The sequence below is a fragment of the Lygodium microphyllum genome, chromosome 29 (assembly GCF_053477565.2).
Source record: "Lygodium microphyllum isolate KBCC chromosome 29, Lygodium_microphyllum_v1.1.10, whole genome shotgun sequence".
Classification (NCBI taxonomy): Eukaryota; Viridiplantae; Streptophyta; class Polypodiopsida; order Schizaeales; family Lygodiaceae; genus Lygodium; species Lygodium microphyllum.
In genome coordinates this window covers 65,581,406-65,594,783 of record NC_141163.1, presented here as the reverse complement: position 1 = coordinate 65,594,783, position 13,378 = coordinate 65,581,406, and the positions used below count along the sequence as shown (strand labels likewise).

Genomic DNA, 13,378 nt, shown 5'->3' with positions numbered 1-13,378 from the left:
TGGAAGGATAGCCTAGGCGTAAGTGGGCGTTTCCTATTCTCTCTGTTGTCATGTCTTTGACAGGTATCACATCTCTTAACGTACTCAAAGGAATCTTTGAAGATGGACGGCCACCAATATCTAGCTCTTAAAGCTTTCTGTGCCGTCAATCGTCTAACGAAGTGCCCTCCACATGCAGAGTCATGGCACTCTTCCAAGATCAAAGGAACCTCGTCAGGCATCACACATCAGCGATAGATATCATCAACACCCTGCCGATATAGTATTCCTGCGATCAAGGAAAACTTCAAAGCCTATTGTCTGATTTTCCTCTTTTCAAATTTTGATAAACCAACTCCAGTCTCTCCCGTTGATCGATAATGCGTGATAGCAGCATACCACGATGGGATAGAAGCTGTATCAATTTTAAACATTTCTTCAATATAACTTCCTTCAGCCAAAGTCTCTTTCGGCTCCCCGAAATCCAGAAGGCATTCCACAATCCCCTACAACCTCGGTGGCTTACTCTTAATCTCATAATCGAACTCCTGCAAAGTGATTAACCACTTTGCCAGACGATCAGGCGGTTGTAGCTTGTTCATAAGCAATCTAAGCCCTTCCGCCTTCGTATAGAAAACTACCTTCTCATAGAGGATGTAGTGCCTAAATTTTTTATTCGCAAAGACCATCGCAAGGCACAACTTCTCCATATAAGTGTAGTTAATTTCTTATATGCCCAATGTTTGACTAACAAAAGCTATCGGATGATACCACTTTTCCTCCCAGATTTGGGCTAAACAACAGCTAATACTATGCATGGTGGCTATTGAAAATATGTAAAATACCTCGCCTCTTTTAGGTGCTTTTAAAACTGGTGCTTTTACTAGCTCCTGTTTCACATCCTCGAAAGCTACTTTACAAGGGGTCATCGATAAATACTTTCAACTCATCTGGGGAGATGTTACCAAAGGTCTTGTCTACTGTTCGTTGCCATGATCCAGGTGCATTGCACAAACCAAAGGCCATCACATGGTACGCAAAAGTACCAAAGATAGTAATGAAGCCAAAGCTCTCTTTTCTCGCCAAACCATTCTTTCTTTGGCTTTGGTGCTTCTTTTTTAGCTCTTGCCTTCTTTCTTAGCACTTCCTCATCCTTCTTAGGATCGACTTTTCTATCAACAGGCCTTAGAGGTCCACCTTCCATGCCAGGATTCAGGACTTGCGCCCCCTTATCCCCTTGCTTAGGGTTCTCCCCTCGACCGGTTTTGTATTATCTTTATCAACCTCTTTAGCCTTTTGGCCTCTTGTCACGGCTCGTAGGTTAGAGGTTTCAGCAACATTGACGCGTACAGCCTCGATAAGGCTAACTCCATTGCCTTGTGGCACCTCTTCTATAGTGGTCTTTTCCCTTTGCAATATTTGTCTTGGTCCATCATTTTGCTGGAGGTTATTACCTTGCGCTCTATGATTAACTGGACCTGGCTGTTTACTCCCTTGTTGGAGGGAACTAATCTTACTCTAACAGGTAGCGGCTAAGTGGGCCGACTTTCCACAAATATCACATTTCACATTTGGACAGTTTCTAGGGAAATGTTGTCCGCCACACCACTTACAGCTGAATCTTGAGGGATCACCCTCTTCAGGGTGTCGACTCCCTATCAGATTCTACTGCTTCTTCAAGAAATTAACGTCAACATCTATTTGCCGATATTGTTCAGAAATCATGTCAGTGTAGTGCTTCATCATATCCTTAACTTCGCTAAGGACATCAGATGCACTCGACTCATAGCCTTGATCGTCTATCCCTTGTTCCATTGGCCTAACAATTTGATTGGGCATTGGTTGTTGACTCACAGGAACAACATTAAAATTCGAAGCTTGGCCTCCAACATTTGGTGGAGCCAACTGACTAGCAGGGGCTATGCAAAAAGAACCCAATGTCAATTCCAATCTGCTAATAGTAACAAGGCTAAGACGTCGGCAGTGGATAACTTTAATGGTGGTATTAAGAATACTTTCAGGTGCTATTATTGTAACAAACTTTGCCACACCCAAAGACGATGCCCAAAACTTGGACAGAATGAACGCCAAAGCAAGTTCCATAACAACCAGAGCCGGACAACCACAACTAGAGGAAGAGTTGTTGGCATAACCCTTAAGGAAGTAGAAGGTGATGAAGGTCCCACCTTGGAAGTTGACATGGAAAGAGTAAGAATTCATGCCTCCCTCAACAAAAAGGGACCAAATCGACAATTCTCACTAATTCGAATACCATTACCCTATAACGGTAACCCTTTAAAATTTTGATTGATTGTGGAAGCACACATTTATTCATATCACCAAGGTGTGCTAAAAAACTAGGCATAGATACAATGCATGCACCTGGGTTGATAGTTGAGTTAGCTAATGGAAAAGAAGTTTCCTCAACATAGCAGACAAGTAAGGTGGAGTTTAATCTGGGTGGGTCTCAAACCAACATGAAATTCAGAGTGATGAACCTAGGAACATATGAGTGCCTATTAGGAATGGACTGGTTAATTCCCAATGGTGCTCATATTCATTGTGAAAAGGGCCAAGTGACATTCTTGAATCTTGTAGGACAACAAGACCACACAAGGAGAAGCAGAAAAACCGAAGATTGAATTAGTGAAAGCTTCTCGAATCACTAAAGTTTTAAAAAAAGGCTCACCTATATACCTAATCAAATTAAATAAGACTGAACAGGATAAAGAAAAAGCCACAAATGAATCATTCTAGCTTAGGGAATATGCTGACGTAATTCTTGAAGAATTAATTAAACTTCCACCATAGAGAGAAGTTGACCACGAAATCAAGTTAGTGTCAGGAGATGCACTAGTTGTAAAGCGACCATATCGAATGTCAACTCTAGAAGCCATAGAACTAAAGGAACAACTCAAACAGCTCTTAGATCAGGGATACATTAGACCTGATAACTCACCCTGGGGAGCTTTGGTGTTATTTCAAAAAAAGAAGGATGGGACTCTCTGTCTCTGCATTGATTATCGAGGGCTAAATCAGGTAACAATAAAAATTAAGTATGCGATTTCAAGGATTGACGAACTACTTAATCGACTACAAGAAGTGAAGATTTTCTCCAAGATTGATCTCAGATAAGGGTATTACTAAATCAAAATCAAGCAAGAAGATATCCCAAAAACCGCTTTTAGCACAAGGTACGGTCATTATGAGTTTATCGTAATGTCATTTGGATTAACCAATACCCCTATTACCTTCAACAAATTAATGCAAGTTATATTTAGACCTTATCTTGATGCTTTCGTCCTTGTGATCTTTGATGACATCTTAACATATTCCAAGGATGAAGGAAGTCATGAGTCACAACTAACTGCTAGATGATTCTTGAGACAATGTGGTCTTACAAGCTGTATGCTAAGAAGACGAAGTGCACATTCTTCAAGAAGTAAATCGAGTATTTAGGGTTTATAGTTTCAACAAAGGGAATTTCAATAGATCACTCAAGGATATACAAGATTGGCTGCTTCCAACCATTATAAGCAAAGTTCGTATCTTTTTGGGTTTAACAGGATGGTATCAGGTCTTTATCAAGAATTATGCCTTGATTGTTGCACCCCTCACAGACCTACTCAAGAAGCAAGCTGCCATTAAATAGACCCACCCAGTTGAACACTCTAGCTTTGACAGGCTCAAGCTAAGTTTAGTCACAGCCCCGATCCTCAAAACTACCTGATCTTAGCAAAGAATTCAAAGCGGTGACCGATGCAAGCTCTCTTGCTTTGGGATGCATACTCATGTAGGAAGGACATCCAGTAGCATATTCCTCCAAAAAAAATTTGAAGACTCATGAGAGAAATTATGCTACTCATGCCTTGGAATTACTTGCAATTATCCACGCTCTTAAGTTATGGAGACATTATCTACTCCGGAAGAAATTCTCACTGGTAACCGACCATAAAAGACTTAAATGGATCTTCACTCAACCAAATCTAAATATAAGGCAACGTTGGTGGATCGGAGTCTTGTAAGAGTATGATTTTGAGATCAAATATAGACCGGGCAAAGAGAATGTAATTGCAGATGCTTTAAGCCGCAAATCATTTCTCAATGCACTTATCTCAGAAGAACCTCTTAGAGCTCAAACACTAACTACAATGATATCAATGCCTAGTAATCCTATCATTGAGCTAGCCAAGGAGAAGGCAAATAATGATCCCAAATATCAACAAATGCTGAAGGAAATTTCGGAATAAAGAACAAAATTCTAAGCTTAAGACAAAGTATCTTAACTTCTCTGTTGACAAAAGGCTTATCTACTTCAGGACACGATTATGTGTTCCTTCGAGTCAAGATCTTAAGAAGAAGATACTATGGGAAGCTCATGATTCCCCATTTTTCAAGACATCCTGGCTATGCCAAAACTCTCAATGCAGTTAGGAAAAGCTATCATTGGGAAAAGCTCAAAAGTGACATACTTAAATATGTAATCGAATGCTTGAATTACCAACGAATAAAAGCCGAACAAGTTAAGTTGCGAGGAAAGCTACAACCACTTGATATTCCTAAGATGAAATGGAAATTCATTAGTATGGATTTTGTAGTTGGATTACACTCAACTCAAGGAGGATACAACTCGATCATGGTAATTCTAGACATGTTGACTAAGGTTACCTACCTTATTCTGGTCAAAACCAATCACAAAGCTTCGAATATTGCCAGGTTATTTATCAAAACAATCTTTAGACTTCATGGACTACGAAAGAGGATTATTAGCAATCATGATTCTCTATTCACTTCATATTTTTGGAAGGGATTATTTTAAGCTCTTGGTACATAGCTTTGTTTTAGTACTGCTTATCACCCTCAAAGTGATAGGCAGACAAAGCATGTAAATCAGGTCATTGAAGACATACTTAGGGCATATGTTGCAAAGAATCGAGACGTTGGATACAATATCTACCTTTGGTAGAAATTGCTTACAATGCGTCCTATCATCAGATCATTTAGATAACCCCATTTCAAGCTCTATACGGGCAAGAATGCCTAACCCCACTAAACTTCTTCGACCCTACCTTGAATATTGAAGCTTCTAAGAAGATTCTTGAAGAGATGGACGATCAAGTTAAAAGCATCAAGCAAGATATACAAGTTGCCAAGGATCGGCTGAAAGCCTATGTTGACCTAGGGAGAAAAGAGCAAATCTTCGAAGAAGGGGACAAGGTTTTTATCAGTGTACACCCAAAGGGGAGTTCTTTATCCTTGGGAAATTTCAAAAAGCTAATCCCAATATACTGTGGACATTACAAAGTCATAAAGGCTCTTGAACCTAATGCTTATAAGCTGCAGCTTCCTAGAACCCTAAAAGTTCATGATGTATTCCATGTAAGTCTCTTGAAGCCCTATGTATCTAAGCCTAATCATATTCTTGATGATCAACAAGTTGTAATGCAAAGCCAAGGTTTACTTGAACTTCAATCTAATAGAATCTTGGATGTAAAGAAATAATCCTTAAGAATAGGACCCTTAGATAATATCTCTTCCAGTGAGGATTATCCTGAAGAGGATGCCACTTGGGTCGATGAGGTAACCCTTATGAAAGAATACCCCCGATTTCTATCACGATGAGGACATCTCAATTTCTCTAAGGAGGGAAGAATGTAATGACTCCATTAGTTAGTTTATTTTAATGTGCATATACGTGGTGTTGCACATCCACACATTGAAAAACTACAGAATCTCTACAGGATTTACAGGAAGTAGGACTGGTTTACTAGAATAGTTTGAAATCTCTAGTATCATGTTTAGATAACTTAGTTCCCACTTTAGATGGATCTAAATATATAATGTGACCTATTTTGAAGGAAAAACGTTGTCCAAGACAAAAGATGGATAAAAATAATGTGATTTAAGAAAATCATCATTTTTATCAACTTTTGATGGATTTTTCCAATTTTGCCCATGCTTACTTGTCCACCAGATGTGTTTTGATCGTTTTGAGTACCCAAATAACTATTTTTGGAGTTCATAAGATAAAGTTATGATCCAAACAAGTTGCAAGGCAAAAAAAAAAAAGCATAAGCTTTAAAGCTAAGCATTAATAAAAGAAAGTGTTCTCTCTTTGTCATCGATGACGTCATTGGAAATCACTAAAAAAGCAAGCTCCTCTCTTCTACCCCCCCCTTACAAAACTATAAATTGAGGGCTTGGGGATGACCAAAGAGAGCGACAAGAGAAATCTTGACGAGGACAAGATGCTGATTGAGAAGGAGGAGACTCTATTCAACGAGACAAAGAGACATCATTCCATTCAAACCAAGGAAGGGGATACGCTAAAGATCTCTCATCCTCTTTTACTCTGATGCGAGAAGAGAAAACATTGAAGAACTCTATCCTATTCTATCATACCTCTATTCTCATCTCTATTCCGTCTACTAGAGAGATTGAACTATTGCTCTCCATGAGGCAAGAAGAATCATCCGTGAGGCCTACATCATTGAATCTTGCAATATCCATCATCATCATCGAGAGTCTTACATCCTTCCCAACCGGTATTACTGTCGTGTTCTTCTTCTTCTTCTACAAATCATATTTCCATCATGGCCCCGAAGAAAAAGAATTCAAAAGAAAAAATCGCGAATGACCCTACTATCGTGGAAGCAACAATTGGAGTTGTAAGCATGAGAGTCACTAATGGAGTCACGGGTGCGGATAACAACCCTTTATCAATCACGATACCACAGGTTTTTCTAAAAAAGTTCTATCCAAATTCAATAGAAATAAGATAAGTCTCTTGAGAAATACTGACTTAAGGCCAAGAAACTTGGTTACAAGAACTGGGAAGTTAGAGACCCCAAAATCTAGATGCCCCTAGTTAAATTCCAAGGGAAAGATTTCATTATGTGAAACTCAAGTGTTGATTGCTACTAGAACTAAGCATCACTTGAAAGTTGCATGATTGATTGAAGTCATAACTACTTGCAAACATCAATCTTGTTTGTGATATTCTAGATTAGATCATGATTGAATTAAGAATTGAAACATATAAGAATTGAGGAGCCATATACCTGCCCCAAAGGATAGGTGATGGATCCCCAGACCAAGAGGAGACATTTTTACCGCAGTAGAAGCATGGACCGGCTCCGATGGCAAGAGATCTCCCATCAGGGATCGTATTAAGTAGGAGGTGGATAGGGTGCTAGGGGGCCTCTAGCTTGTAAATCCCTTTTTTGCACCACCTAGAAACTACTTGGTCCCTTGTATGGCATGAGTTCTACTTGGGACACCTATGAACGCTAGCTATAGGTGGATTTGATCTTGGTGACGTGCAGATGCGCCGGATGATGCATCACTTGAAATTGTAATTTTTCTCTTGTATGGGTAGGAGAACACACATTATGGAATATAATCAATGAAATTGTTTTATTTTGAATATCGTATGTCTGTGAGTAAATTACGTAAATGAACAACTGTGCTTAAAGGGATTTTAATTAATGAAGCTATTTTTATATGTTTCACGTAATGTGGTAGGTAATTAGATAACTAAGAACTTCCATAGAGGGAAGCAGGTGGATGGATTCCTGACGAATCGAGTCCTATGGCAGGGTGGTCTCGGTTAGCTCAAAGGTTTTCATAAAACAAACACTAGGAAGAAACTCTAGGAAGGGCCAATTCGTTGACTTACTTAGGGTTTGGTCTCAAAACCGGAACCATAAATTATCTTTGGGGAAAGGTACGGTGGCTGTGCCAGAGCACTGCAAGGGAGTTTATAAATCCTTAGCCTGCTACAGGAAAAAAGTATTGTACTCCATGAACCAAGGGTAATGGCAGTTTCTCCTTTTGGCGGACAAGAAGCCTCTCAAAGGACACCTCTAGATGTGAGTTGGTTGTTGATAGGTGATTGTTAGGTCAATTAGGAACCTTCAGGTTGGTCCTCAGTGGGTAACGGAATGATGCTTCCCTTGCGGGGTAGACCTAGGGTTAACTAGCTAGCCGGACAAAATCCGATCATTCTGGTTAGAGTACGGATGTCGACAGCTGGAAGATAAACTCTAGGTGACTACTAAAATGTTACTCGACACATAATCAAAGGCGACTATGTTACAAGTGCTGGAAGATAAACTCTAGGCGACTATTAAAGTGTTATTCGTCACGCAATCAAAGGCGAGTACATGACAATTTCATACATAAGTTTTTTATGAATTATATGATAGGAGCTTAAGCCATAAATTTGGCTCAATTTGGAATTTGGCATGTAAGTCAAGATCTTTTCATTTGATAGGTCTTATCATAAGCACAAACACAATCACCTAGAATATTTGGTTTAGGCATATAACACCAATTTTTTTCTCCATTCCAAGAATATGCAATGATAAATTGGTACTAGGTTGGATTAGCATAGGTTTTTATGTATGAAGTTTGGCTCAAAAATGAAAATAAACATTGGAGGTGTTCCATCAATTTGAAGATAGTAGGAAGAATGCGCATATAAACTAGAGAGATGATTGAGCATGATGCATGTTTAAGAAGAACTTTCAAATTGTATTTTTTAGTAGGATTTTGATAAGATAACTAAATATTGTCAATGGACTAGACAACTACTTGCAAGTTGTGACCCATTTGATATTTATCTTCATATAGGATGAAAGGGGAACATAACTATGGATTTCACACTGATTGTATGTACATTAAATTTAGACATATGCTCTATTTGTCAAAAGAAAGGTTAACCGGAAGAGTTCTTCAACCACTCATTCATCAAGAAGTCATGCACATAATAATATGCATGTAGCATTGGGTGTTGCTTAAAATAACTTTCATAATCCAATGAAAAGGGTTATTGGTTCCTTTTTCATTGAGCTTCGTTAGTAATAATAGTAACCATAACTACTACATGGACGATTACATTGATTGGAGTTTATTAAAGATTGTGGTTTTGATTTTTGGCCAGGAACAAAATTTTTCCAATTTGAAAGAGCCTTTAAAGGTTGTAAAGGTTTTTGCTGTAAATTCCAAGCCGGAGGACTTGTTGATTGTTGTAGGGGTTGTAGTTGCAAATTATTGTTTGGAATATGTTGTCTGTAAGGTCATGAAATAAAATTAGGGCCCTTTGAAGCACATGGCAGCTTCACATATGTAACAAAAGAGCTCAAGATTTAAGGTTGATACCTTAACCCTTGCAATCGTTGGATTGACTTATATTGCTTAGGTATCTCCATAAGTGCTGCAACAGCAAATTCTGCCTCTTTCTCCATAGGAGTAGAGCATCTTGACATGACCTCGGTAAAGTCTACAAACTGCATAAGCTCTATAGTTTAGGATAATGAAATCCAATATTCACCAAAAAATCCAAATAATATGTCATTAGAACCATTAGCTTAATTGTATTAATAATTTTAAGATATTGCAACCCTAAAAATTCAAGGTTGCATGGACATATTTCAACTAAAAATTTCTTATAATCACATGAATGTTGAAGCTATTCATTTTTGGGTATGTCAATGGAAAGATTAGTTTCTCTAATGAGTTGTTTTGCATTCATTAAATGACATGACAAATATTTTCCTTGAATTTTTCATTTTATTGCAATCATGACTAACCTTCATCAATAGACACCCCATTTCCCTCTACCCCTCTTTGCCTACCCATTCCCTTTCTTTGTCCCTACCTATAAGAAAATTGAATTGTTATAAAGAAAGTTCCATACAAGAAAACTAGATTAGGACTAATGGAATCTTTAATAAGAGCACCTGAAAGTTGTCAAACTTGCGTTGTGGAATGGCATCGTCAAACCATTTCATCTTATCCCATGGTCCATCACCAACCCCAACCAATACGATAGATAACGAATAATCACTACAAAGAAAAAACATATCTATTAAGCTCCCATAAACTTTGGCTCTAATTTATATAGAACCATACGTACCTTGCAGCAACAATAGCATCAATTGTTGCCTTCTCTTGCACACTTAGCATTCCACCTCGCATACTACCAGTCACCTATCAAAACACTCCTAAATTCAATCCCTCTATTTGAAACTTTTAGAATCATATACACAGAAATATCACAGACAAAGGATGTAGATACCTGGCCATCAGCAATGATAACAAGAATATGGAATTGGTTTCCATTTCTTTTCACAGCATCTATTGCAGCATAGATGACAGGTGCATAAGAGGTGGGTCCTACAAAAACAATATTTCTTACCTAATGATATATATTTAATTACTTATTCAACCTTCACATGAAATGAGAGCATTTTCAATTGGAGAGGGATGCACCTTTATGTAGACTTACCTGAAAGGTTGACATAGGGAAGTATTTCTCTATAGCGTTTCAAGACACCTTCGAAACCAACACAAGGGCTTCCATCCGGATTGAAGTTGAAGCAACTTTGATCATGGGTAGTCACTATTAGGAAGACAAAAAAAAAGAAGCAAGACTTGAAAAGGACTATCTGGAGCAAACAAACTTAAGACTAGCATGGAAAGTGTAAAGATTGCTTACCATCACCAAAACCAAAACAAGGGATCAAATTGTCTTCATCAAATTCAGAGAGAGTCCTTCCAATGATGGAAATAGCTTGTTCATATGGATTCATTCCATTAGAAAGAATTGCATGAAGACTAAGTCCATCAAATGAACGCATGCCTGCACCAATAAATATCCACTAATTAAGTATGCTTACAAGGTTTGTATTCTTAATGGCTTACTTATATATATATATATATATATATATATATATATATATATATATATATATATATATATATATATATATATATATAAACTCTTATTTATATGTATCAATGCTTTGGAGAAAATATCATTCTAAATGGGGATTTCTTTAATAAACACATGATTTGATCATTGCTACTAGGTTGTCTATTTGAACTCTAATATGATTTATTAAGTAGCAAAGTAGTGAGCTCTAACTGTTGAAGAAATTATGATAACATTTTTCAAGTACAATAAACTCATAAGAAGTTTCCAAAAACAATAAGCTTTCATCAACATTCTATATTGTACATAATTCAAATTGTATTTTAATAATCATTTATCTTTTGGGCCTTTGCCTTAAGATGAAAAATCAAGCAAACTAACTTCATTAAATATTTTGATCAATATTTCATCTTGTGCCTAGAAAACCTACTAATCATCATATGAGTTTGCCCAAACCCGTGATATAGTATGTAACTATCAAACTATGTCACTTGACAACTTTGAGCATAAACATATATAATGAGCAAACAAAAACACCATTTGATATAACGAAACTTATCGATGGGAAACTTAAATATTCTATAAACTTTCTATCATACAAGGAGTATGTTAGACTTTTGTTCAAACAATAGAATATGGAGCATACGTTGTGTGGGTCACCTGTCCACTCATTACTTTTGGTAAAGTCAACACCAATAATAAGATTTGATGATTCAAGTCCAGCCTTCTTCAAAGCTTGTGTAACCTGCTTTACCAACATGCTCTCTCTCTCTCTCTCTCTCTCTCTCTCTCTCTCTCTCTCTCTCTCTCTCTCATGCACAAACACACATACAACAATGTTATAACTAGCCTAAAATGCTCTTTGACTTGCCTTAGAAGTGGCTTGTTGAATTGAAAAGAGTATATGCAATAAAATACTTTTTATTTCAAAAAGTAAACCTGGTTGATATCCGTGTACTTGTCACGAATGTAGGAGTGGATTGCCATCTTGTTGTGTGCTACTTGCAATTTTTTTTGAGTCTGAGTATATGCAAAACTTCCATTAGGTACATGGGAACATGCTTGCACTTGTAACAGTTTGAAAGATACTCCCGGGAAATATTAATTGTTACACATTGATGCATTAGACTTTCAAATGAGATTTCAAAATCTTAGCTAGACTTCATGCATGAGTTGTGTTCACTTGCAAGAGAAGAAGAAGTTTCATGTATGAGAAGACAAAAGAAATGAGTCATCCAAAGAAATGAATGCAAGCTTAGCCATGTCTAAACTAGGCAAATAAATGGTGGTGAGTTTGTTCTAAAACCATCTAATAAAATTGGGTTTGTCATATAAAGTATATTGACCAATCTTTGCACGCACATCAGAGACGCACAATCACATGCAAGAAAATACACCTTCTACACTCAATGTTTGCGAAGATTGTGTTTCTCATGATTTGCATGTATCCACACGCACACGCACATGCATACGCACACATCTGTGCACACTTGCACATTGACACGTATATAGACACATGCACATAGACACGTGCACATAGGCATACACATATGCATGTCAATGTGGGCACACTTGCACATTGACACGCATATAGGCGCATTCACATTAGACACGTGCACATAGACATACACATGCGAGCAGGTAAGCACATGCACGTGTGTGTGTGTGAGTGTGTGAGCGTGCGAGTGTGCACACGCATGCGTAGATGCACAGTGGCCTACCATTCATTCCTCTACGCAAATGCTGCAGCTATATATGGTAGGGTAAATACAGCCATACAACTGCAGGCCTGAGAGCGGATGTGCAAACGAATATAGCATGCCACATTTCTGCTCAAGCGGGGGCCGTCATGTTCTACTGAAAGGCAATCATGGCTCTTATAATCATCGATCAAGCACTGCTGCTTTCTGGCCAAATCAATACGTTGACGACTGCAAACAAGGCACACAGGCGACTGCCGACACGACCCAATTATGTATCGCAAACAGTATCGACTGATGATCATCTCAGACGCAGAGATAATGCTAGATTAATAGCATGATCAATAATTAAAACCTAGCTTATACAAGATCAACAAGCTGGCGAGATTAATTACCTGTAGCTGAGAATCCTGATCATCAGCGGCTTCTTATACCATTAATGGCATCATCTGCAAGGCGAGGAGATCTCAATTTATACTGCCTGGAAAGCAAGAATATAATCACGGCGCTGATAATTGAATGGAAGGGGGGGCGGCGGACTCCATAATTGAATTACACAGGACTTGGCGTGATTAGCTTTACTCTGGTCTGTGTACAGCTAAAGTCGATGGCGAAAGCTCGAGATGTCGATCGCATCTCTCTCTTTCTATCTCTCATTCATAAGGCACCTTTGGAGCACACCATAATACGCTTCTTTTACCTGTACATGTATTGTGCTTAAGATACCGATGTTAATCGTGCCGCCTAACTCCCCATCTAATCGTTCAGCCTAACAGCCTATTTAGCCACCAATGGGGTCGTAGCTCAATGTTTGGTGCCTAGGTTGAGTTCCGTGGGTGTGTGAGATTAAAGCCTTGAGTAAACTACCGATGGTATTTATCTAACTTTGCATTACCAAGAAAAAAAACATACTTAGCTATAATCTTTTTACTATTTTTGAATTTCATGTATAGTTTATGTACATCTTTGCTATAATTGTTTC

The 13,378-nt window shown here is 38.1% G+C and overlaps 1 protein-coding gene across 2 annotated transcripts; it reads right to left on the bottom strand.

Annotated features, from left to right (window-relative positions):
- Nucleotides 1–8,571: 8,571 nt before the first annotated feature.
- Nucleotides 8,572–12,857, bottom strand: LOC148010725 (E3 ubiquitin-protein ligase RGLG4-like). 2 transcript variants are annotated; one of them, XM_087671065.1, is made up of 10 exons: nt 12,792–12,857; nt 11,636–11,716; nt 11,357–11,441; nt 10,481–10,624; nt 10,271–10,384; nt 10,061–10,158; nt 9,899–9,972; nt 9,723–9,828; nt 9,142–9,269; nt 8,572–9,051 (listed from the first exon to the last, which is right to left on the bottom strand). In XM_087671065.1, the coding sequence occupies exons 2-10, from the start codon at nt 11,681–11,683 to the stop codon at nt 8,838–8,840; spliced, it is 1,011 nt and encodes a 336-aa protein (XP_087527191.1). In that variant the 5' UTR covers nt 11,684–11,716; nt 12,792–12,857; the 3' UTR covers nt 8,572–8,837. The 2 variants fall into 2 exon arrangements, with proteins under 2 accessions (XP_087527191.1, XP_087527192.1); XM_087671066.1 differs by lacking the exons at nt 11,357–11,441; nt 12,792–12,857.
- Between the last annotated feature and the right edge of the window lie 521 nt (nt 12,858–13,378).

Coding starts and splice junctions, on each gene's coding strand:
- LOC148010725 (XM_087671065.1), bottom strand. CDS start 11,683: ATGGCAATCCACTCCTACATTCGTGACAAGTACACGGATATCAACCAG. Junction 10,385..10,480: donor TTGTTTTGGTTTTGGTGATG/GTAAGCAATCTT, acceptor TCTTCCTAATAG/TGACTACCCATGATCAAAGT. Junction 9,829..9,898: donor GATGCTATTGTTGCTGCAAG/GTACGTATGGTT, acceptor TTTTCTTTGTAG/TGATTATTCGTTATCTATCG.